The following is a 27,266-nucleotide window of genomic DNA, read 5'->3' as shown; positions in this document are numbered from 1 at the left end:
TGGTAAGCAAACATAAAGACCAGAGAGCTGTCTATGGGAGAAAAGCAAACCATTTTGAAGCTGAGAGAAGAAGGAAACTCAATCAGAGCTATTGCACAAACATTGGGCATAGACAATACAACAATTTGGAATGTCCTGAAAAAGAAAAAAATACTACTGGTGTACTGAGCAACAGACATCAAACAGGTCGGCCAAGGGTATCAACAGCAATTGATGACAGAAACATTGTTGAGCTGTGAAGAAACACCCAAAAAAGCATTGCAGAAAAATGCATCCAAACTTATCAGGAGAAGCTTCCTCATGCAACAAGGCAATGACCCAAAACACAGTGGCAACACAACAAATGACTTCATCAGGGGGGAAAAGTGGAAGGTCTTCGACTGGCCAAGTCAATCATTGGACCTTAACCCAATAGAGCATGGATTTTACCTCATGAAGAGGAGACTGAAGGGAGAAACCCCCAGAAACAAACAAGAACTGAAAGAGGCTCCAGTAAAGGCCTGGAAAAGCATTTCAAATGAAGAATGCAACAGCCTGGTGAAGTCAATGGACCGCAGGCTTGAAGCAGTTATTGCAAGTAAGGGTTAGGCAGGGGCGTTTCAAGACCCTCCACCCCCCTCGGCCGTCCCGGGCAAGATGAACAATAGTGTCCTCCCTCCCCCACACACACACATTCCAAGGCAAAGCTGTATCGTCATAACAAAAAGTGCAATAATTTTTTTTTTAACGATCGGCACGTTATAATCTAGTATAAATAGTAGTTTTCTTTTATTTCTAAAAATATTCACATTATATTTTCAAACTTTTGTTGTCATTTCTGGACCTTTTAAACGGTGATGACGTTAGAAGAAAAGAAAAAAGAAGCGCGCTCCATTAAATTGTAGTGCGTGTCTTCCTCGTTGCCATGACAACCAGGAGGGCTGGCCTCGACCACGTGACCCACAGCGGCAGGCAGAACCCAGCGTGCGTGCGCGTTCGTGCGTGTCGCGGACAGTTCGGCGGCCGCGGTCGAACCGAGCAGCAGAGCCGTGTCTCCCTGTCGCCTGGAACCCCGATCCAGACGGGAAAGAAGAGCATAGCTAGGATGGAGCTCTCGGCGATGGGCGACCGCGTCTTCGCCGCGGAAGCCATACTGAAGCGCCGCGTCCGAAAGGTGAGCCTCCACCACCACCATCGCGTGTTTTGACAGATGTTATCCGCGGGAAAGTCGTCCGTCCCTGGGGTCTCTCTCTCTCTCTCTCTCTCTCTCTCTCTCTCTCTCTCTCTCTCTCTCTCTCTCTCTCTCTCTCTTTCTCTCTCTCTCTCTCTCTCTCTCTCTCTCTTTCTCTCTTTCTCTCTCTCTCTGTGGCGTCGGAGGCCTCCGGCTTGATAAGCTACATGCTAAGCTAGCCCGTGACAGTCGACACTGCTGCTCTTTTGAGGCCTTTGACCAGCAGTTTATAAAAAAAATAAAAATAATAAAAAAAAGACACTAAAGAGCCTTGCCAGTGAAATAGTGAGGCCGACGGGAGGAGTGTTTAAAATAGAGCCTGATTTATGCGTTAGCTAATGGTAGCTAAAGCTACACGGCCACAGTGAGCGTACATACCATTGTTTAATCTGACTTTAGACTTTTTCTCCTGCAAGATCCACCACTCTAGCCATGGCTATTCTTTGTTTTGTGTGACAATTGACTATTTTCTATTATGAGCACTTCCAGTAGTCCCTTCAACTTGCTCAGTGTCCATAAGGTCAGTTGTATCCGTGAAAAGCCTGTAAACAATACTAGGGGCAGGCTCAGGTCAAGTGTCAGGTCGATGCAATGAACCAGTAAGCAGCCCCCCCCCCAAAAGGCATCGGGTGACCCCTGAATGGCCTTCACTCCAAACTTTCACTGAGCTTCTCGCCACATGTGTTGCCTAGATCAGTGCTCCTCAAATTGGGTTCAATGTGGTCCATGAAACGATTTGCAATACGTTATGCTGTATCGCAAAAAAAAAAAAAAGTGCACATGGGGACATATGTGCATGCTGCACCGCTACTAAAAAGTACTGCATTACCGTGCCTCAAAAACAATACATTATTTAAGTACCGGTTAAAATGTTTTATAGTGTTTAATGTGTCAACATATAATTTCTTCACTATGTTTTATCAATAATTTCTAATACTAATTACTATACTCATATTATTTTGAATTAATATTAACACAAATAATTTGAAGTTGTTTTGTCATCTATTATTTGACTGATTTTACTCATTTGAGGTTTTTGCCATGGTATCGTAGGTATTGTATTGAAGTCAGAATTTTTTGTTATCATGACGACACTATCCTACTCCCTACCTTAGCTTTGGGCCAATTAAAAGCTCTGATATTACTGCGACATAACACATGAATCTGACGTCCCTGCATGCGTTCGGGTTTGCACAGCTTCACATTTTTTAAAGTTGACAATGTGATAAAACTCACATAGTCGCTGAGGATGTCATTGATATTTTTTCAGTACAGTACTATAAACTAAGGATCACCAATATTAGTATCGGGGCTCATATGTTACGTCTGTCCTCGTAAAAATGCTCCGATACTACTAGAACTGATACCACCAGACTGTCATACTTCTGTCCTCCCTGAGCGTATGGTTTGCAGTTTGGCAGATGGTGAGCAGATCTTCCAATATTCAACATTTGCTCGTTTTAAGATTTTTATTGACATTTGAAGTTTACAGTATAACTAATACAAAATAAGCTACTACTACTACTACTACTACACATTGTATAGTTAAGCAAACACATAGCTTCATCTTGCAAAAGTCTGCTATCTTATTGCTAAGCATCGATAATAGCATGGATGTCGCAGTATAAAACAAACAGTGCAGCAACATAAACAGAAAGATGCTACGGGTAGGTGTTTATTCTTTCCACTCTGCGAAAAACAAGTTATATTTCTGGAGCTTTTCCGTGACATTCTTCTTTGTGTCTTTTCATCAAATCTGTGTTTTTATCTGCTCACGTGCAAAGGCGTGTACAACAGAAGCAGCACATGTACCTCTTGGGAAAGTGGAATAGGTTTATTGTGTCTTGAAGCAGTTTTATAGTTATGCGAAACTTACCGGGTGGCCATTTTCAATAAAAGTTAGTATTTCTGAACAATATTAGATTCAAATAAAACACTGTTTCCATTAAAATCACAAGATTTAATGGCATTATAAAGTATCATACTTGTTATCTGCAAGTACTCAAATGCAAGGCACTACTTGTAGTCATACTTTGTCTGAAAAAAGTGGTATTGGTGAATACCTACTATGAACTGGAATTAAAACCAAAAAAAAAGTTTTGCAAAAAGCAGCACACTGACAAATAAATTTAAATTAATCGATATCGATTAATCAGCCAGCCCCAGTCGAACGTGTGTTTTCTTTGCAGGGGAGACTTGAATACCTGGTGAAATGGAAGGGATGGGCAATGAAGTAAGTACTGCTTTGAATGGTCACGTGCACCGTGAGGCCTTGTTATTATTATTTTTTTTTTAATGTCTAAATATATATATATATATATATATATATATATGAACATACATTTTGTGAGATGTGACCTCATTTCATGTGTTATTTGTGCTCATTCAGGGACAGCACCTGGGAGCCAGAGGAGAATATTCTGGATGACAGGCTGATACTAGGCTTTGAACAAAAGTGGGTAGATGACATCATCTTATAATTATTTGTATCCCTTTTCATGCATGAATAATTACTATATTAATGTCCTGGGCGTTTATTTACTCAACTGCAGCTGGGGTTGGTATCTATTAAGCAGGAAGCCTTATGTATTGCCTTTATTACGTAATAAATAGTGGCTGGGAATGATTATTGAAATGAATGGAAATGCCAATAGTCCGTTTCAGTAGTCAAAACAAAAACCAAAAAGACACATTTTTACACGCTTAATAGATGTATTTTTATAATAAGAAAAAATAGCACTTTAAAGTATTGGACTTTATAGTGACATACAGTAATAACATAATTAAATAGACTTATGATGATGTGTGCGTGCATCATGATAATTCAATGGGTATTGTGCTCTTTTTAGTGTACTCGCCTTGGCCACAAGGGGCAGTATAATACATACAGTATAATAGTATAATACATACAGTATAATGCATACAAAAACTTTATAACTAGCAGGGAAGTACTGTATATGCGCAAATGTTAGTCATGTAGTGTGAGCCACAGCCTGGATGACGTGTGCTAAAGAAACGGTTAACTTTCCCTGAAGTCTCTCTTATGTGGACCCACACACTGACACAACACCAATAGAGGTGGTGACGTTTTGGAAGAACCCCCACTGCCTGTCCGCAACGGTAAACTTCAACTGGGAGTGGGTATAAATGGCTTGAAGCAAGCGCGTGGCCTCTTTATTTTAAAGAATTGTTCACTATCTGCCAAATTGCTGCTTGTTGTCAACTTCGCTGCCACCATAGCTAGCGCTCGCAACTCAAGGCAAAAGGTCGGGTCGCTGGTAAATTGAGGTACCACTGTATTCCCACATGTACTGTAATTCCTATTTAAGGAATTACAGTACATGTGCAATGTTTTATATTTGTGGTTTTCAAACTAAAGCTTTTTTTTCCTTTTTTTTTTTTTTTTTTTTTCCCTTCAGGGAACGCAGCGGGCCAAAAAAGCGGGGGCCGAAACCCAAGAACCCCGTGATAAAGGTAAATGAAGACGAGACACACACACACCACAAATCCAAAGGCAAAATAATCCATACATGGCACAACACAATGAGAGGAGCATGAATTAATTGTGTCAACTTAAATAAATAAGCGCCAGACCTCAAATGGATGCCTCGTAACTCGAAAAACGTGGAAGTCTGGGCACCTGTAAGTCCAATTACCACCAAATTGGTTACGTTTTCAGCCATTTCGAGTGTACCACTAAAAGAATTGGACATTGCAACATGATGTCACATGTACGTCCGGGTGATGAAGGCTGGAGCTTGTTCTGGTGGCACCACGAGCAAACAAAACTTGTCCGTGTCATTTGACAAGGGCAAGGTAAATGACTTGACTGATGATTTTAGCTGTCTCTCCCGGCGTAATTTGAATGTGGTGGGAAGTGTTGAAAAGATGTTACGTGAAGTACTGTAAATTGCGAGGGCGGGATACGGAACGCTAGCTTTAATTTACATTGCCACAGGTAAGTTGATTGAAAAATAGATGTGGTGGAAATTCAGACATAGTTAACATGATCAATAAGGAAGGAACTGGCTAATTAGTTGACTTTTCTGTTTCTCAGGTTCACGGCACAGATGTGTTGTTTTTTTTTAACGCAGAAATGGAGAGCGCGCTGTGGTAACTGGCCATTGTTTTGCTAACTTACTGAAAGAGAACCCAACCCAACACTTTGTACTCTCTGGAAATGCTTTCCACAACCTAATGATGTATGTTTGGTTCCCAGTCTGTCCCTTTTAGAAGTCGCGACGCTGCCTCTTGACAGTCTTGCGATTTTCTTAACTAAGTTATTTACGACAGCTACTCGATTTATCCTCCTTACCCACAACTTCACTGGATTATTTTTATTTTATTGAAACCTTAAACCCTTTGCGGTATATTAACACCAAACAAAGCTTTTTGTCATCGTTTCAGTTCAGGTCCGCATTATTCAATCACGTTTCTGTTACCCGGAAGTATCCTGGCACCTTTTGCTTTCAAACATTGGGAAAATGGCCAGTAAAATATTTTTTTTCCCCCCCCAGGCTCAAAAAGGAGAAACAAGCAATCGATGCACAAAATCCCGCCAGGCGACAGCGAGCTCCGCTTCCAGCCGAGCGACTCCTTCCTCCTCGTCCTCCTCCTCGCCTCACCCTTTACCCCCCGCATCCCCAAAGCTCAGCTCCCTGGCCGCAACCCACAAGCTGAAGAAAGACATTCACCGCTGCCATCGCATGTCCCGCCGCCCCCTGCCCCGCTCCGACCCCATGGCGTCTTCCTTCTCCGGGCCCGGCAGCTTCCCGTCCCGCCCTCACGCTTCGCCTTTCTCTGAGACTGTGCGCATCCTCAACCGCCGCGTGAAGCCCCGCGAGGTCAAGCGTGGCCGCATCATCCTCAACCTGAAGGTAATAGACAAGCCGGGTCGGGGCGGTTCGACAGGTGGGGGCTCTCGGAGTCTCCCGGGTGGGCGCCAGAACATCCCCTCCCGCAATCGCATCATCGGGAAGAAGGGAGAAGCTCCGTACAGACCTTTCCAACCCCCGCTGAAGATGCTCGGCTTCCCCATGTACGGGAAGCCATTCGGGTTGCAGTGCGGGGGCCCCCTGTCCTTTCACACTCAACCGGGGTCCTGCAACGCCAGGAACACCCGCCCGGCCCCGTCCCACTTCCAGGCTTGCTCACCTCCTTCCCCCTCCAGTGGGAACCCTAAACCCTCCCAGTCTGTTCCACCTTCCAGTGAGCCGCCACACTCCAGCAAAAGTCCCGCAGAATCTCCAAATATCCCCCCATCCGCTCCTGCCAACCCCGCCGCGTCGCCCATCCTGCCGACCGGCGAGGACGCTGGCGACGCCCCGGGCGCCTCCCTGCCCCAAGGTGGCGGCGGCCCGCCAGAACAAGCCAGGGTGCCCGCCGAGGGTGACCCCGACTGGCACCCGCAAATGGGACCCAGCTGCAAAGACGTGGTGGTCACCGACGTCACCACCAATCTGGTCACCGTCACCATCAAGGAGTTCCCCTCCCCCGCTTCGTGCCCCGCCTCGCCAGTCTCCGCTGAGGGCGCCTTGTCCCCACCGCCGTGCGCCACCCCTGATACCCCAGAGACCACCCCGCCCAAGCCTTAACAAGTCATGTGGTACCACCACTGAATATTACTTACCCCTGTCCAGTTGAAAATTCACCTTTTACAAAGGCTCACTTTTGCGAGGTATTAATTTAACCATACAGTAATTCCCCGCTATTTACGGGAAATTGGGACCAAGCCCTGCCGTGAACTGGTAAAACGCGTGAGTTAATTGATTAGTAATGAGACTAATTACTTTATAACTGCCTGTATTAATAGTTTAAACCTTAAACAGACCACAAACTGTGTTCCCATTTTAAACTCACCTTAATTTACTTTAAAAGAAAAAAAAAAAAGGCTTATACATAGATTGGATTGCGGAAAAAAAAAAAAGTGCGTGCACCTGCTCATGCGGTGAATATTCTCCGTAACTTTACAAACGAGGTTAATCTGGGCTCCTCCCCGACATACAAGGTTTGTCTCTCAGTCAATATATGTCACTTCAACACAAACATTGCGAATAGGTGGTGGTAGATTCAACGGAAAATAAATAATGGCTACATTTGTGAATGGCGAATTGCAAATCAGCAGGGGATCTTGAAATCGCTTGAATTATAATTGTTTCGACAAATGACTTGCCTTTTTTAGGGCCTCAACAATCTCGTAAACAACATTTTTGCATACACATCAGTTCGGAAAAGTGGAGCCGAATTCATTTGAAACAGTGCTGTCCTTTCCTTTGGTCCAAAGGAGGCACCTTTTCATGTCTTCTTGAACCTGTGACATATTCCCACAAAGCTTAAGGAAAGGTGGCATGAAGGTAAGGAGATTGGAGAATCCGAAGAGGTAAAATTGGAGCAAAAGACCGCCATTTTGGTCTGAGGCAGCCGTTTTGGACTCTGACTTTGGAATTTGTTCAGTTGAGCCCCAATCAGAAGCAGGTATTCGAGACGGGCGCGTGACACCAAGTTGCAAAGCTGATTTGCATGCGCCATCTAAAGTAGCCATCAAAGGTTGATGATCATTTGAAGATTCGCCACCAAAAAGGGCACGCGAGGGAGAGCTCGCCGTGGTGTACATCTGATATTCTAATATGTTTACACGAATTCTATACGAAATTAGAAGCAGTCAACAATGCAGCATGATATCTGCAATAATACACACATTGCTAGATTAATACCTCTATGGAAGTGTTTCTTCTATCTATTCTATTAAAAGAAGTGAAGTTTTCTCTAACTGAATACACTCCGCCCAGGTGTTGAACTGTAATGCGTTTAACTATATTCAATTGTATACTTAGAATTAGATGGCAGCTACTAGGTCCTGCCTGCCACTTGGCTACACTTCGTCCACCCGCACAGCTGCGATGCGTTCATGCGCTCTTGGCCAACCGCCCATTTGTGAAGCGTGTGAAAGAAGTCTCATGCGAAAGAGCTTTTTAAGCCCCAGCCCCTGCCCCACCCCGACGACTTTCTTCAAACGCACGTCCTTACGATGTTGACGTGTTTGTGCACTGATCATACAGCAGTACAGCGAGGTGAATAATGAATGAAATGCGCTTGACTGCATCGCTAGTCTATGTAATTCATTAATGCCTTTCACCTTGAACGCATATACAGTATACGCACAAAGTACGAGTATTTGTATGCACGCACACTCGTGGTAAGCCGCATCGGTAGACTTTATAAGTGATGGCCGTCCTTGTCTCCTTCCACCCGAGCCCCCGCTTGCCTTGACGATATCCGTGACTCTTGTTTAGTAACTTTGCCATGTGTCAAGGTCTGGAAGGTCCATGACAACTCTTTTAAAAGCAGCATAGGCAAGTAAATCAATGGTAATCATTGATTGGTTGATGGAGAACTATTAAAGGGGAACTAAACACAAAGAATTTTAAAGCAACAATACATTGTACGTGGCAGCACGAGTCAAAACACGGTACTCTGATTAACAATGTGTTTTTTGAAGAAGTACTAAGCAGGATAATTATTCAACGTAAGGTACCTTTCGAACTCTCTCAAGGGTGAAAAGACTTAAAAATGGTGGCCCCCATAAGCGAGTAGATGCAATGTTTTTAAATGTATTTTTTTCAAAATAACTACTTTGTAATTTAAATAAACAGCAGCTGATAAATAAGATATGCACATTTAACATATAGCAAACTTTTGACACCTTGGGTTTAGTTCCCCTTGAATGATTGATTCTGTTCATGTGTCCTTTTTAATCCTATCCATAATGCTGTGAAGTTAGAAGCGGGACAATTTCTTATATTCCATCACGGGACCGATTACAAGCCTCTTGTAGACATGGTAATCCAGCGAAATCGCTGCATCACAGCCGTAATGGGAAATCCGGCATGCTTTTTACACAGCGACCCACCCGTTTTGCAACCTGGAACCAAGACAATTGGTTACGTGACTATGCTGAAATAGTACAGCAGCGGGCCAAGTGAACGTCAAGAGGGAAACTTCGCACCCCATATCCGCCGTCCCGGCATTCATAATCTCCACAGGCGTTGTCCCGCCTATGTTACGGCACGGAAGCTACCTCCAAAGCGGAATATCGGCGGGACGACTTGGTCCCTACTGTTCCGATAAATCCTGACTTGAACGAGCTTTGTAAATGGGGCTGGAGTAGACGTTCATGCCTGAGAAGTACAAAGTGCACGTTTGCGCTTGGCCGTTTGTTTTCTTTTCAACCCAGTTCTTATGGGTTGGTTTGTCTACAGAATACAACTCAGTTTTTACTTGAATCCTTAACAATTATTTGCCTAATTATTATGCTGAGTCAAAACCTCCTCAGACCTTGACACGCTGTTGCGCCCTCCTGTTACACAGTATTACAGACTTCCCTTAATACGTTGCCTTATAGCTGCTCCGTTCACCCCTAGTTGCACTCTGCTCCGAAAAAACAAAAACACTTGCACCGTTAGCCTGCCACAACTTAAGCATGAATATGAATACGCAAGCTGTAAAAAAAAGAAAAGAAACAGGACCTCTCCTCTTGTTTTTCTGCATACTTGATGGTTCTCATTGTTGTCAGTACTCATAGTTTCGCTCGGGAGGACTCATTCCAAAAATGGGCCACATGAAGAAACAAACACGTCTTTCGAAGTTGATGTTTGGAATGGGCTCTTCCGAGGAGTATGTTTTAAGTTGTGGGTCGAAGTTCAGTAGAAGTGTACCAAGGTGTTAGGCTACTAGGTGTTCTCGTCCTTTTTTGTTGTCATAAGGGGTAGCACAACTTGACTTAGTGGCCTATTTTTCTACCAAATAGCGCTTGTGATTTTTATGTTTTTGTTTTTTAGCCGTGTTCACCACCCACCTTTTTTTTTTTTAATTTTAATTTTTTTTTTTTAAATGGTTTGCTTCTTATATAATGTCCAGTGCTATATTTAGCAATATTTTTTTAAAGGAAGGATCCTTGTTTATTGATTTAAAAAAAAAAAAAAAAACCTGCTTTTTAAGCCTCGTTTTCTTTGTACTGTATTACGACATTCTCGAAATATGCATAATTATGTTCAATGTGATGCAATTCAACGTGTGTTTGAACCAGAAGGCTGTCTTTCTTTGCTCGTATATGAATTCTATACACGGGTGACATTGTGATGTATCCTTCAGACGCATGTTTTCAATTGTACAAATGATATATATATTCGCTTGTCATGTTACCTGTTAAATCTTGTTGCTTTGTGTTTTTCCTTTTATGAGACTTTAAATTAAAAGGCTGTCAAGAAGCAGTTTGCCCCTTTTTATGTATTTGGTGAATGAGGAGACAGGGTCAAAGCGCTATACAAGTGAAAGCCCGGGTACTATTTAATATGTCGTTAACCACACTTTAATGTACAAATTGGTCATAAAATGTGATCTAATCATTAAAGTCCCACCATAGCCAACATAGAAAATCCAGGTACTCTTTTGGACAGCAGTTTTTACCTGTTGTTGATTTTCTAGCCTCTGCCAACATATTTGTAAGTCTTTATCTGAAACTAGGATTCTCCTTCAGCTCTTTGGGCATTCTGCGCTGTGCTCTTGCGGCCACTACTACAGAGAGAAGTACCAGTGCTCAACTTATTCCCTTCGTAGACAGTCCATCTTATTGTGGACTGATGAACATTAAGGGTTTCAGAGTTTTGTGACGCTTTTCATGTTAATAATTTGGCTTCTCAGTGCGGCAGTAATATTAGTTGTCCGCAGAGGATAAAGAATGTATGCTTGTGAGTATTTTATATGATCTGTCTACATGTGCTGCTGCAGTGTTTGTGTTCAGACATCTATTGCACAAAGTGTAACACCACCACCACATAGATGATAATTGTTAGGGTCGTGTGCCTATAGGGTTTCCCATTGTATGTTAGCATTAAGCTAGCGGAGGCTATGTAGTTGTTTTAACACACAATTCTCTTGTTGTGAGTAACCTTCAGCAGAGTTGGAAGAAAAAGTTCAGAGCCTCTTTTAAAGAAAGTTTACGCTTGCAAGTCATCGCAAAAACATATCATATAGCTCGTATCTAAAAAAACAAAACCAAAAAAATCTCAGGAGTCCATCTTGTGGCATCTCAGAGAATTATCATCAGAGCACAAAGAACGCAAATAGGTGAGTTAAATATATTGTAGACGTTATCATTTATTTGCTTTGCTTGCATGAGTATTATGGACGATTTTGATCAAGGAAGATGTCTCGCCTTCAAGAAGATGACTCAGCAGGAATCATCAGAGAGGAGGACGTGGCCGGGACGTGGCAGGTGTTGGTCCCAAGTTTTCACCTTGAAACCCTACCCTTAGTGTGTTGTGTCTTGTAGCTTAGTACGTTATGTCTTGTAAACTTAGAAACCTCCCTATTTTCAAATCAATGCAGGAGTGACGGGAGAGATTGTTTAGAGCGTGATGAGAGGCTGTAATCTGAACAATCTCCCATGCGCCCTCCTCATGAGAAAAAGAAACCAGCGTCTTCATTCCTTTTGTGTCTATTTTTTATAATGTTGGGTAAGACAAATCCAACATTAAATTGGTCCTTCGAGCCGGATGTCAATATACCCGAGGATTCCCCAGTTGTGGAGCCGACATCCAGTTAAGAGACCGTGGCCACGGCAATTGAGACCCTTTCCGGGACTGGTCTTCGTTCTCCTCAACTGGGATCTGAAGGTTGACGACAATCCACAGGGTTGAAGACGACTTTGGTGAGTTAAATTTAAAAAAAAAAACAACTTTTTTTTTTTTAATTTAACTCTTTTTCCTAAAAAAAAAAAGTTTTTTTTTTTAGGAAAAAGGATTAAAGAGTGAGTGAATTGCGCGACGAAGAAGTCTGCGACAGAATAAACCTTGTGTAATACTAGTCGCTGGCAAGTGGTAGAGGGAGTCCTGTACGTACTTAAATTCCGTTAAAGAAACTAGGAAAGTTTCGTGGCGTCGTAGTTAAATTCCGTATAGGACGGCGGAGTCCTCTGACGAGCCAGTGTGAATGAAAACTGTTTGAATGAGAGTGTAAATGGGAAATGGGAAACCACTAGGTTTTTCATTCCATAGCAAAACAGTGGGAAAGTAAACGGTGGACTTGTGTGGATGCAAAGGCAAGAATTCTCCACTCGAAAGAGTTGTCGTGAGAATTACCACAGAAAGTAACAATTTTTTCTAGACTACCCTAGGTAGTATTACACTGAACCAAATTCTTTCAAATGGGGAAAGGAAGTAGTAAAATAAAACAAACAGGGATACACTGCAGTGTAAAGGTTGGAAGTTCATTCAATTAAATTAAGTTTTTCAGTGACAAGCTGAGGGTTCCACAGAGAAAAAGAATTTACGAATAGGCACGGACTGTATGCGAGTTTACAGTCATATTTCCCATTAATTCGAGTCACATTACAAATACTACACTCGCAGCGGTGTTCGCTCGTTAAGCTTTCTGAAATCCTGAGCAAGAATCCTAAAGGTTTTGAATGAAGAAACTGGGGACATCAAACGATGGTAAGTTCGTTGGCACCGCTTCTTCCAATTGCACTTTGTCAAAAGCACCAGTCCTGCTGATTTGGGATGAGAGTTGCTCTGCTGACAACGCATAAAAAGCGCATTAAGCTCCGGTAATCTTTCAATATTCCACAGTGTGGCGCTGTTGGGCTCCACAAGAGTGCTGCGGCAGGCCTCTGTTGAAACTGGAGCTGCATCATAAAAGCTGGTTCCATGGAAAACCAGGTATTCTTTTCTTTATCGTTACTACTGTTCAAAAACCATTTCACATGACACCAGAGGCACTCTGTTACCATGGCTGCAGCGTGTGCCCTCTATTGAGAGGTCACACGGATTTAAAGTTGCCCCTGTGGTGACATCAGTGGCCCATTTCTGTTCAAGTGCGTGCGTAATGTCGGCCACCTCTGGAGATTAAACTGCAATCTAGGCTGCAGGTCGCAGCACTTATCAACGCTCGTGCGTCGCTCTGGGGGCGTACAGCACCATAAAGCCTCGTCTCGAGCAGTTTAAGAGTTAAATCAGAAGCTAAACATGAGTTGATGTCTTGAAGCTTGCTTCCACCAAGTGCAGTGGTGCATTGAGATAAGAGTGGAATTTGTTCTGTGACCATTCCCAATTGAGATGAATGGGAATACCATGAATCTGTTCCAGCCTCTCCTCCCCCGACAATGAAGAAAAAAAAAAAAAAAAAGAAGTTGAATTGGTGTTTATTTAATATGGAAAAATAGCACTCCATAATACTGAAGTGAGGGCGGAGCTTTATTCAGTCAGGCCATAGCCTTGTCTAATATCTTAAAAAAAATAAAAAATAATGCTTTGTCGCATCTATCTGCAATTAAAAACGTTTTTGTGTGGGTGTCAACTACTAGGCTCCACCCTTCACTGTAGTACAGTGAAGGGTGGAGCTTATTACGCTTTGAAAGTGGTTGAGGACACTACCAGCTCATTTTCCATACAGTAAACAACTTTTAGCATTTTACTTGTATGGGGTCTGACAATATTGACACGTAGAGTCCCACATTTCAGAACACCCTTTTGTTGTGGTCACAGGTAACATTTCGTTAGGGTACCAGTAGTTGGTGCAAAACACACTGCTCTCCTTTGGCTGGTCGAAAGAAGTAAACTGTTGTTCCGTTTGGTAGAAATGTGGCTTTGTTTTGTCTGATATGCAATTTTTTTTTTAGTTAGTTATAATAACAGCCCCGCTTCTGTCCAGTACGCATTTCTTTTGTATAGGTTCTGACAATTTCAGCACCCTTTCGTTTGGGGTACCTGCTCTCCGCTCCGCTGTCCAAATGAGAAAGCATACCCATTTTAGTACGGTATAAAACATCAAGAAATATCCTGAATTGTCCCATTTTTTTTCAGCATCTGATTGATTGTAGGGGTACCTGTCGCAGTACTACAGTAGGGTTTGCTTGTGTACGGTGGTCCTAAAACACAATAAAGGGGGAGTGGAGCACCACTTACAGCAGACTTGAGACCACTTAAACCAGCCTTATAGAATACAGAATCTGGGTCGGCTTCTCATCCGCTGTTAACAACCTCACAAGGACTCCTGCGACCCAATCACACAACCAAGCTTGGCTTTAAGTTCGTTCGTGTAATGTGGCTAACACGTTAGCGTGCATATTCAGCTGCGTGATTAGGTTTGCTTTCATTTTAGTTCCAGCTCACTTTGTCCAACTTTTCTCCTATATTTACTCATCCATACGCTAAGTGGGCTAATGATTAGCATCTATGCAGCGTTATTACTCACCAAGCAGCAGATATCTGAACACAAAGGGTGCAGCAACACATGTAGACTTAACATATATTCTTCATCTTATCTTATCCTCTATTTTTTTTATTCTTTATCCGGTTTTACAAGCATTTATTTTCACTAAACCTCTTCTTGACATAAATTGGACTAGATGTATTCTTACTGTTTTTTCATAACTTGTCATTTCAAATCCCATTTGTTGTCAAAAATAACAAATACGGGGGCCATTGTGTGTACACAGTCAAAAGTTTGGACACAAAAGTGCGATTGAATGAGAAACCATCCAAACCTTTGAAGGGTAGTGTAATATTATGAGTCTATTATACGTTTGTTTTTTACAGTCACGACCTTCTGAGGGAAATCATAACTTCCACGTGGCCCGTGGCAAAAAATGACGTTGACAGCCCTGATTTAGTCTTAAATGCATGTTTTTGGAATGGAGTAAGAAGAAGCCAGAGTACCAGAGATCCGAACTGGGACCTCCAGACTGTTAGGCAGATGCGCCAACCACTAGGATCCTGTGCTGCCTCGCATTGACTCAACAAATAGAAAATTCTGACAGTTCATCTTCACCTTTTTTTTTTTTTTCTTTGTGACACACTACATCCTGACACACGCACTCACGCGTGCGCGCGCACACACATTGATCTATCACAGCCTTGTTTGCTCACACACTCCTGCTGCGAGTTCACCCCGGCCAGCCTGCTGCGACTGACGCAGAGACACACGGCTTGGCTCCTCCTCTTCCTCCTCCTGCCCGGTGTGGTTTCCATGGCAATGCACAGAGGAGAGAGCAGCTTAGCAACAACACAGCGAGCATCCAGACTGCTCGGTACCACAGAGCAGGAGACATCCTCAAAGAGAGTCTTCTCCGTCACGTTTCTGCTTTTCGTCCACGTGATATTAAGAGGATTACTTTTTCATTTTTAGTACGATGAAGTTCATGGTGGTTCTGGTGGGGGCCGGCACGCTGGCCTTCCTCGGCGCGGTCATCTGCATCTTCGCCAGCGTTTATCCCCGTAAACGCGCCGCGAATCTGGGCGACAACAGCACCCTGACGTCAGAGACGCTCCTCCAGCCTCTGGAGCGGCCCGCCGCGGTGGCTCACGCCGGTCCGCTCGGTGCGCTGCACGGCGCCGACTCCTACAGCGGAGGGAACGGACTCGGCGGTTTGGGGCTCCCCACGCTGAACGAGCTCGACCTCGGGGAGGAGACCGGCCGAGGCTCGTCCAAGGTGTTCGGCTACAGCCGACTCATCTGCACGCCGGTTCCGCTCGGAGACTGTAAGGGGAAAGACGCGGGGCAGCAGCCGCAGGCGGACGACCCTCTCGCACATGAGGAGTGGACGTTCCTCCGTACCACTGCGGAGGAGCTCCGACAGATGGTCATGCAGCAGAACGACCAGATCCTCATGGACCAGAGGACCATTCGGGAGCTGACGGGCAAGCTGAGCGAGTGCGAGACCGGCATGGAGGAGGAGGACGGCGAGAGGCCCGGACCCGAGCGGAGCATCGGTGTCTGGAGCGGCAACCGGCGGATCATGGCCGGGGACGACGTGAGCTCCTCAGCGGCATCGCAGCTGCAGACGGCCCGGGCCGTGGAGGAGCTGGCCCGGGCCATTATGGACCTGAAGGATCGAATAGAGAAGCTGGAGGTCAGTGGAGATAGTTGTTCTATTATCCAGTTTGAAAAACACATCGACATTATGTTTCAAATAAGAAACATTTTGTTCGCCTAATAGCACAATTCAGTAATTTTTAACATACTGTCACAAAATGAATAAAAACCAAATACCAATGTGCTTGCTAAAAATGGTGTCTGTGTAGATTCTCAGTCATCCAGGTCATGGTCTTCTTGTTTGTTCAATTTGTTTTTTCTTGTTTTCTGAAAACTCTCAAAACCCTTACCTACTTAACCCTTACTTAGGCAATTTGTTAGGTTAACAATTTGCTGAATTGTCCAATTGTTTTTTTTTAACCATACAATAAATTCTTTGTTTCCCTTGAGAGATAGTAATGAGTATAATAAATTCAAGTCAACATTAGATTGAAAGAAAAGGTTATCTGATGGCACCCATTTAAAAAAAACTACTTGCATTTACACATATTATTGTTCAATTTTGAGAGATATTTAATTTAGTTTATTGTAGTCTGATATAGAACACTAAGTAGTCGTACACCACTGGAAACTACTACCACAATTATTGCATTACATATTGATGAATGACTGTCAATAAAAAAAGACATTCATTAATAGTCATAAAAAATCTAATCAAATTAGCTTTGTAGACGTAATGTTATATATGGTCAGTGCGTGTATAAAGCCTCTAGTTTCTAGAACATTTTGTAAAGGTAAAGCATGAATAATTAAATTTTGCCTACATAAAAGTGCAATCCAGTGATTATTGATTTTTGATTTTGATTTTGTATTAATACACCTTCCTTAAACTCTCAATGAATAATACACAAGTGGAAGTGGGTAATCTACGAAGATGATGGTCATTCATTGGTTAGAAAAAAAGCATTTTTTTAAATATACTTACTATATATATTTCTTTTCAATATTTTGAAGCCCTGTAAAATTAGACATGGGACCAAAACCCAAATAATGTGTTGTAGTGTGGTTCTAAAACCACTGCAAACTACAACAATAGACATATTGTACCAATCAAAAATGAGCATTAATTCATTTGCGAAGGTAAGATATTTGTATTAGACTGTGCTAATGTGCACAATGTTATTTCAAGTAAATGCATAAAACCTAAACCCTCCGTTTTGACCAAATCGTGACAAATAGCCTTTAGAGGAAGTGTCCGCCACCCACACCCTTCACCCCAATACGCCTCAACACTGTGATAGCAGCATTCCTCCCTCCCCTCTCTCTGCATGCAGGATATAGACACATAAATAAAACATGAAGCTGGCCAGGTTGAGCAGAGAAGAGGTCAGTTTCTTAACAGCCCGTGTGTGTGTGTGTGTGTGTGTGTGTGCGCGCGCGCGTGTACTGTATGTGTGTGCGTGCGGGCTGAGATGGAGACAGAGTCAGGCTTAGAAATAAATAAACAGTTCCAAGGTTATCCTTCTCACTGTCAATTTACATCCTGGACACACAGTCCTTGCCTCAGCAACTCTGTTGCTATTTATTGGTCGCCCTCTGTATAACATTCCACTGTAGTTTTCTTTCTTTCTAAGTCAGCATTCAGGGATATGACGTCCCTGTTATGTTTCAAAAAGCTTGGACATTCAATAAGACAAGCAATCTAGGCAAGTGTCTTTTCTATTCTGATGAATTAAAAAAAAAAAAAAAAAAAAGTCATGTAATAAAGTTCAATTATTTTTAGTAATTCCGGGAAAATGTCCCAATATTTTTGACCACGTAGGGTGAAACCTCCGAAGTGGTACGATGTGGAGTTCAACCTAAAAGTTCTGGGGAAAAAGCCTCAACGGTCAAACAAAACTTGTACATCAAACCATCATCATGAGAGAGTAAATCTTCTTAAACTTCAGCTCAATGAGGATCTAAAGCAGGTGTTCTCAAACTTTTCAGGGACTGAGATTTTTCCAAGGAATTTAACACCAATTAAAGATACTGTATATCCACATATGAAAGAGGCCTGGGTCGGATTTGAAAGAAATCTGAATTGTACTGTTAAGTTGACATAAAATATGTTACATCTATCCATACATCCATCCATCCATCCATCAATTTTCCGAGCCGCTTCTCCTCACGCGGGTCGCGGCCGTGCTGGAGCCTATCCCAGCTGTCATCGGGCAGGAGGCGGGGTACACCCTGAACTGGTTGCCAGCCAATCGCAGGGCACATACAAACAAACAACCATTCGCACTCACATCCACACCTACGGGTTTTACCTCTAGCAGATACTAATGTGAACAGCATATAACAGAAAGTATAACGGGTGATAACTAGCAGAAAAAAAATTAGCAGGGAACCATGCCAACGAATGGTACTTTTTTAGTATTAATTAAAATAAAGTTCAGTTGAAGATTTGACCCGGCACATCATTTTATGTGGCCCGCGAAAGCAAATCCTCTCTGATGATTTTTTGCTACCAATCCCCCTTTTTAAAAGAAATGTAATAGTTGTTCAACAAACAAGTTACATTAGCTTCTGATTTCAAAACTAGTTAGCCATCCATTTGTTGTGTATTTGTAATAATATGAGGCGATTATGTATAAATTTGTATATGGTTTCACAGTCATAATGGCCCTCTGAGGGAAACCATAACTACGATGTGGCACCCCTGGTTTAGCATTTAAGCCTGCAACAAATGTATGCACTTTATTTATTATGGGAGCATTTTGTTTTGAAGTCAGAACAACTTGGAAGTGAACTGGGTTTGACTTTGTGGTGTATTTATGGAGCTTGTTACTGAAATCCATTGATCTGCCATCCTCCAGGCAGAGATCGGCCCAGCTGCCTTGAACCTCACTGACACATCTACAGGAGCAAGCAGCAGCAGCAGCCCGGTGTCCACCAAACCACCCACCCCGCCCACCGGCAACGTCAACCCCGCGCCCCTGGGTCCGGTGGCGGGAGGCCCCGGGGCCCGTCGTCCCGGCTCCCCCGTCTCCAAGCCCTCGCCCAAGGGCCCCCCCGGTCGTGGGAAGGCTCCCTGGAGGGTGGAGGACCTGGAGGGCGAGCTGGAGAGGAAAATAAAGATGCTGGAGAAGGAGCGGCAGGCCACGAGGAAGGAGACACAGGGCCAGTACGAGAAGCTCAACCAGGGTTTGGACACCGCCAACCACCGCGTCAGCGAACTGGAGCACAGTGAGTCAGCTGTACAAGGTGGTGGCTGAATATACACTGAACAAAAGTATAAATACATTTGTTTCAGCTTTCCTTTCTCATGAGCTGAACTCAAACGTTTTTCTATGTACACAAAAGGCCCATTTCTGTCAAACATGTCTAAGTTGTTTTACTGTATTGTTGATATTTTTGTTCAGAGCTTGTAATTGGGTAGCTATTGAGTACATTTCATTCGAAAGCCTAGAACAGCGTTGTCCAAACGTCTTCTTCCAAGGGCCACATACAGAAAAATCGAAGGATGCGAGGGCCAATTTTAGGTGATGAAGCAAAAAGTCAAGGATTTTTCAGGATTACTGGGTGGTCTGCGTCCCTGTATTCCACTGGAATTGGTCCGCCACTTGTACTGAGCAGCAGCAGAATCACATCTCCACAGTCATAACCAAAACGAGAGTCATTCTTACTAAACTGACCTTGACATGGAGCATAAAATGGAGCCAACAGTTACGATTCTGAGGAGCATCTTACGGAATGATGTTTGATTGGTGGGAAACAAGGAATTGCTTATTGTCTGCATTGTCACTTGGTGTAGAAAGTAAATAGTACAATGCAGGGAAACAACGCAGGCCACGTCAAATGTTGATTTAGCAAAACAATTGCACGGCTGGCCGCAAATGACCACGGGGGCCATAGTTTGGACACTGATGACCCAAAAGGTTATTAAATGTCAAACAAGGCAAGTAGCCTATAATGTTCTAACTATGCATCGCACCCCTCCAATTTTATTTAGGACAAGGGACCATATTTGGTAACTTGAAATGGAGCGTATCCCAGTGGATTTGGGTGAGAGGCAGGGTACACCCTGGACTGATCGCCAGTCATAGCAGGGTACAGATCGACAAATAACAACCATTCACACAAAACGTTTGAATTCTCACCTTCAGTCTTAAATTTATTGAGCAAGCTTCCTGTAGTGAAAGCAGTCAAGGGCAAATTTTGTTATGTTATTTAATGGTTACGAGACTCAAAAATACAGAGCTTGGCTGTTTACGCATTATTCACGGTAGACCAAAAATAATGTTTTATTTCATGGTTGCTTGTTAAGGATTATTTTTAGTGTCTGTTAAGCAGCAGCACATCATCCTTGAGCCGTCTCATGCTGCATTTATATTCTCTCAGTTCTCTTAGAGGCACTACTGTAACTGTATCATTAGTGGAGCTCTTGCTTGGAGAAACAACAACATCCCTGTGTAACCATTCACAAGTGTCCCCATTCGTGTCCCCATTTTCCGCTCTTTAACTCTTTGTCTCTGCCGCTCTTTTGTCCATGTTCTTGTCTTTGAAAGTCCTAACAGAGCCGTCCTTCCCCGACGGCTTCGTCCTGTCCTTCCCCATGCGTACCAACTACATGTATGGCCTGGTCCGGAAGGAGATAACCGAGATGTATGCCTTCACCGCCTGTGCGTGGCTGAAGGCTAAGGAAGGCGGGATCGGCACGCCCTTCTCCTACTCTGTGCCCGGACAGCCTAATGAGCTGGTGTTGCTGCAGGGTGTCCACAACCCTGTGGAGCTGCTCATCAATGATAAGGTACTAAGCCAGATCCCGCAGCAAGCTTTGGTCACAGAAATCTCGTCAATACAGGCTTCGGCTGAGAGTCTACCTTTTTGAATCGAAGTGGCAAACGCATGGCAGCTAGCCAGTTGACTACGTGAGAAGCTAATATAGCAGTCTTCATATTTACTGACTGCTCCCTCTTGGCAAACAGCACACAAACATATGGACTCAAATGGCCAAAGCCAGTCACAGAACATCCAAATTAAAAGTACTTTGTTCACAAAAAGTCGTGAATACTGTCTCCAGCTGAGAGCTTTATCAAGCCAAACGCGACAAATGAACATACCCAAATAAAATCTATTAACAGCCCTAAAAACACCAATATATCACTCTACCTTTTGATGACAGATTACAATCACATGGCAGCCAGAAAGATGGATATTGTGGGAAGCTAACATCGCAGTCTACATCTTCACTCAGTGCACTGCAACACCTGTCAAAGAACATCCAAAATAAGTTATTTGTTGACAAAAAAGTCAATACTTTATAATCCTATCAAGCCAACAGGAATAGGAACAAAACAACAAGGAGGAACCTCCCGAAATAATAATTTTAAAAAAATACGGTATCAGCACTAAACACATTCACACTTTACTTTTTGATCACAAATGACAAACACAAGTCAACCAGAGAGCTCGCTAGCAAGAGAAGCTAAGCTCTTAGTCTACATTTGTACTCAGTGCTGTACAAATAGATGGACTCCTGTGAATGACACCAGTCACAGATTTCAATCAAATTATTTTGTTCACCAAAAATTGCTTGGTACTGGCTCCAGTTTGCTATCGTGCTCAAGCCTTGTGAGATTTGTGAAAACCCTGCTTTCATGTAAGAGATGTATCTGAAAAGTAACATTACTAGAGTCACAAATCATATATTTCAAATACAAACTACAATCAATTGTTCTCCTTCAAAGTAATCATGGAGTCTAGCGCTATTTCCCAGAACTTCTTTGCCACACGTTCACGCACTGCTAGGATTCTGCTGGTTCGTCTGTCATCACGACCATCTTGATGCCATCCACGTCTTCAAAATGAGTCCTCTTGAAGACCCCCTTTAGATTGGGAAAGAGGAAGAAAAAAAGAGTCAAGTCAGATCAGTAGGGAGGTTGCTCCAGCACGTTAATGTTCTTCTCGGCCAAGAGTGTCAGATCCTCAGGGCATTGTGAGCAGGCGCAAAGAAGCAAATGCCACAGGATCCCTTTATTGATGTGCTGGTTGATTGTCTGGCCCACACTGAAGGGAAAAATGTGTATTGTGTAGTTTTAAATGTATCGTTTGTGACACAAGTTCTGGAACCATTCTGACAAACCTCGAAGGGCTTCAACGTACCACTGTGGATGGAAATTTCGTAACGCTAACGCATCTTCAACCTTACTCTCAGGTGGCACAGTTGCCGCTGTCTCTCCCTCTGGATGAATGGCAGCACATCTGCGTCAGCTGGACCTTGAGGGACGGCGTGTGGAAGGCCTACCAGGGCGGCAAGATGAAGGGGCGGGGGGAAGGACTGGCTGCCTGGCACCCCATAAAACCTGGTGGGGTGCTCATCCTAGGCCAGGAGCAGGTAATAAAATGCGGGCAGAGAGATTGTTTGGAATATTTAATAGCGATAGATTGCTTCTGAAGTCTTGTGTATTTTAGTTTGCATTCGGGCTAAGTAGCTGTTGAAACTGCGTGTTTCATTTTTAATTCAAAAGCATATCAGTTTTCAAGCATCAATAATCTCAGTTGAGCTGGAATGACGTGTGGTTATTACGCTGTGCACACCGTGCACAGTGAAGAAACCTCTCTGAACATCTAGTCTTTCGGTGCATTGATTAATTTCTGATCTGTCCTTGTTACATTCAAGTCATCTGTACTGTCTGTAGCTGCATACGTTCCCTCAAAGATGAGTGAAAAAAGGCCGCCAGTTTCGCACCTAGCACATTCTTCTGGGTGGTTGTTATAAAGGACATCTCGCAGGCGGGGAACTGTGAATGAAATGGAAGCAAGCCAAAGACATCCTAGTGTTATTCATGGAAACTCGCAGCTACATTTTCGAGTGTTGAACAAGGGGAAATAATCCAGATCCAGTTTTGTGCTAGTGATGTTCAAAAGAGTTATTATTTTTGTTTAATTAATGATTGTAAGGCCAAACACCTAAAAACATAGCAACAGTGTCAATCATTCATATTTCTAATACCAGGTCACCCAGGTTTCCAAGCATGCCGAGCCGATACCATATGTGTGATCTAAACTGCTGCTGGTCGCTCGTTGGTCAAGGGGAGTTGTCATTGTAACATTTGAGGACATAGTAACATTATCTTACTTTCTCATTGCATTATTATATTCCACAGTCTCAATTTTGCAGCAGCATTCCGTTTTCTTACTGTCTTCCGTCTCCTCACGGATATAATGCCTCCTTCCCAAATACAGGAGACCCCCGTTCGCCACCATTGTTGTCTTGTGTTTGCGAGTTTCGTTACAACTGATGCATTCGATTTAGCGAGTTTGGCAGTTTACGGAAGAAGTGTTTTGAAGTGGAAAATTGACTAGCACAGCGTAGTGAGTTGCAGAATGGAAATGGACCAGAAAAGCCGTATTACATCATTTTTGGAGCCTGAACATGTAAACCTTTGACAGCAGGCCTTTAAAAGAATACGACACAATTATAAATGCTGAAAATGAAGGACAAACCGCACGTGCTAAGTGTTTCGTCTGGGCATGTACAAGTCGCAACAAAACCAATTACAGCTGCAAGCATCGATAAATGGTCCCTTACACCCCTTTTTTCTCATGGAAAATCCTTGAATATGATCAGCAAATTGTTTTATGCCCACAGATCACATAGACATAAAAGGCTTTACAGTTTAACGTCGTCCATCTGTCTTGGACACCTGGCTCAATTGGGCAAATGACCTAGAAGTTAGTCAAAGTACAAGGCCTGGAATTCATTAAGTTTTCAAAAGGAAAACTTATTTTCTCAATTTCTCTTGACTTTTGCTTGTGTCCTGTATCGCGTCCACCCAATTGCCTCTTTCGACTCGTCCATCCCTAACCTGCTCATTCTTATGTTAACATAACCTGTTTCTTCGAATGATCCTAAACCACCACACCTCTGTTCCCCAACCAAAGGATACCCTTGGCGGACGTTTCGACGCCTCCCAGGCACTGGTTGGTGAACTCTCCCAGTTCAACTTGTGGGACCGGGTATTGAAGCCCATTGAAGTTGCCGCCCTGGCAGAATGCAGCTCCTCAGTACTCGGCAACATCGCCCCCTGGACCGATCTGGACGTGGACGTCTATGGTGGAGCCACCAAAGAGTCTTTAGACCCATGCCACGCTGCTGAAAGATCCAACCCTTTCAGCCCCAAACAATGAGGGGCGGGATAGTGCGAGAGCTCACGTGTACTGTCTATGTAGTCGAGGGGTCAAATTAATTACTTTGTAAGGTACAGCAATTACTTTGGAAGGTACAGCGTTTGTTTGGAGCTAGGGAGCTAATGGGACAGAGCTAATCGGACAGTTGGAGCTCGTCTGTTTTTCATGTCGGTGTGTTAGGTGTTTAGTTCTAAAGTGAGAGTGAGGTTAGTGTCACGATTACCTGAGTGGGGAAATCAAATCACAATCGTGTAGATGGATTATCAGTGCTAGTCTGGGTCAATCATCTCTGTGAAGTGAACAACCATACCCGGGGTTAGGGTTTTGATGCAGGTGTAGTCACTGATGATGAAAAACCTTTGTGTCACCTCATGTCGTTGCTCGTGTTTAATGCTGAAACTGAGACGTGTGTTAACATTTTCAATGAGAAACACAATGACTTCATGTTCAATTGTATACGGTTCTGCATACTTGTAGATTTGATCAGGTATCGTTCCTCTTAACCTTCACTACAACAGTGATCTTATACCGTAAGCGTGTAATTATTGTGTGTAAATGTAGCCTTGCTATTGTTGCTCGCCCCCAACGCCCCACTGTAGCTTGACACAATCTGCAGAGAGTCATAACTAGGAAAAGCAGCGCTCTCGACCAATCCTGAAGTAAACACTTGATGTCAAACTGTGAGCTCCAGAACATGAAATTGTACCTTGGCTAAACCACATAGAATGTATTTGTATTTGCATGTAATTTTGAGCAAACACTGCGTCAACAGCAGTTCAGTGCCAGTCCCTTTTGTGCCTCTCACAGTCGTCTTGTTTGGGTAATTTGTCTTTTACAAAATAGCGATCAAAGAAAAATATCAAAAGACGGAAAGTAATTCAATGAAAATTATTTTGTACTTCACACTCTATGACTCCAGTGGGACCTTCATACCTAGATGCACTTTTAATCGATTTTCCACAAGTAATAATGGCTTTAAATTTCTATGATTCAGTTGCATGGTGCATTTCTGTTATATTACTATCCAGTAATAAACTGTCAAAAACAGCTAACGAATAGATTCCCTTCTTTTGGATGGATTATAGCTGGTGTAATTCATTTAAGATTTTGTTCAATAAACATCAAGCGGTCATTATTGATTCCAACGATACCATTTTATTGCTCTAATGGATATTTTTGACAGTTGCCTTTAGGTCAATGGCAAAAGGCAAAGGGGTGACACAAGGAACTCAACTGTTTTATTATGGGGGAGATTGAATTCCAACTATACAAGAAAAAAATTAACACTGTGCAGTTAATTGTACTTTTCCTCAAACTCTTTCTTGCCTCAGTGCATGAGTATGAAAGAGAATTAAGGCCACAATGAAAAGACAAAAAAAAGTTCTCATTCTATTCAATAAATGTCAGAATTTTACATGACACAAATTACCAAATAAAATCATGTTACAAGAAAAAAAGGTGTAATTTTATTTGAATGAAGTTGTAATATTACAAGTTAAAAAACCTTCAAAAAAATTAAGTCTACATTACCAGAAGTAACTAATTTTACGAGTATGAATTCAAATATCATGTGGATAAAGTTGAACTATTACTTGAATACCTTTACGTGAAGTGTGGGAATACTAAAGGCATAAGTTGACATTTTATAAGATTTAAGTTTTAATATCGACCAAATAAAGTCATATTATGAGGAAAAAATTATTTTACAACAAAAAAGTAAAATATGAGAATAAAGTTGTACATGTATGTGAATAGTCATAATAATATAAGAACTTTTTTTTTTTTTACTAAATACAATCATAATATTATGCAAAAACATCTCAACATACTACTAGAAAAAAACGTCTAATTTTAAAAGGATATAAAGTCATATTACCAGAAATTATTTTTTATTTTAGAGAATTAAGAAGAAGAAGAATTAAGATATACTATTGTGAGAGTAATATTAAAAAATAATTAGCAAACAATTTTAACAGATAAAGGTGTGAGACGACCAGTAAAAATGTGTAATTTTACAAGAATTCAACTATCATGAGAATTAAGTTGTATTGTTACGTGAATAAAGTCATAATTTGTACTCTTACAATAATAATGTGGAATTTTACAATAATAAATTGCACTGTCACATAAAAAGAAGTCGCTGTAACAAAAGAAAAAAAAATACAATAATAAGGTAGCATTAGGAGCATAAACGTATAAGCGCAGTTTAATGCTTTGTCATCATATTACGACATTCACTCTGGTATAATTCAAATCTAATCCGAATTTTGTTCTTGTAATATTCTGACTTCACAACTCGATTTTCCCATAGTATGACAATTGTTTTTTTTTTCTCTTTTCAGTGTGACCCTCACACCCCTCATAACATGACCCCATATTTATGTTCTTTTAAAAGTGCCTGTTTGGGCCTGAAACGCCCAAAATGGTAGTCAAATATATATTTTCCTCTTGTGTCTTCTCTCTTGCTTTACGTCATTGAAGTCCGTGACGGTGTTTGCCCTCCTTGGCACCTCATGCATTTTGATATTGTGAACAAGGTGGATGAAACTTAATAAACAGCTTTTGATGGCATCATCTGAGGTGCATTGTGTGTGTTAGTGTGTCACTGCAACAGGTTCGCTGATGCGTAGACGGGTATGATTCACTCATCTGCCCACGTGTGACATTTCTTGGCGTAGACTGAGCTGATGTGTACTGGTACACTCGCCTTGGCCTCGTTAAGATGTATTTCAAATAACCAGATGGATGCCAAACTCTGCCAATGATTACCCCCAAAAACCTACTTTTTTTTTTTTTTTTTTGCCCATTTTACTCCCACTTTAGCTGTCACGGAATGGCTCTGACAGATGGACAATCAAAGCATAAACACAACCTCAGATAATTATTCCCATAAATACAGATGCACGAGGGAGGCTGGAGATTCTTTAGTCATTAGTGTTGGAGGAGAGCAATAACCCCATCCTTATTTCATTAATTAAAGTTGTACAAAAGGTAATGCAAATTCAGCTATATTCGTCTCAAGGATAAAACAGCTTAAAGAGCCTTGTGGAAAATACAGAGTGGAACT

At 42.4% G+C, this 27,266-nt stretch overlaps 1 protein-coding gene across 1 annotated transcript; it reads left to right on the top strand.

Annotated features, from left to right (window-relative positions):
* The first annotated feature begins 931 nt into the window (after window positions 1-931).
* On the top strand, window positions 932-26,753 carry LOC133403737 (uncharacterized). The gene is made up of 11 exons (XM_061678928.1): window positions 932-1,153; window positions 3,400-3,443; window positions 3,600-3,665; window positions 4,630-4,684; window positions 5,728-6,801; window positions 15,166-15,296; window positions 15,395-16,118; window positions 18,883-19,252; window positions 20,575-20,816; window positions 22,224-22,403; window positions 23,954-26,753. The coding sequence occupies exons 1-11, from the start codon at window positions 1,085-1,087 to the stop codon at window positions 24,197-24,199; spliced, it is 3,201 nt and encodes a 1,066-aa protein (XP_061534912.1). The 5' UTR covers window positions 932-1,084; the 3' UTR covers window positions 24,200-26,753.
* The last annotated feature ends 513 nt before the right edge of the window (window positions 26,754-27,266 follow it).

The sequence above is a fragment of the Phycodurus eques genome, chromosome 6, assembly GCF_024500275.1.
Source record: "Phycodurus eques isolate BA_2022a chromosome 6, UOR_Pequ_1.1, whole genome shotgun sequence".
Classification (NCBI taxonomy): domain Eukaryota; kingdom Metazoa; phylum Chordata; class Actinopteri; order Syngnathiformes; family Syngnathidae; genus Phycodurus; species Phycodurus eques.
Note: the sequence above shows the minus strand (reverse complement) of the source record. Positions and strands in the feature narration are given on the sequence as shown.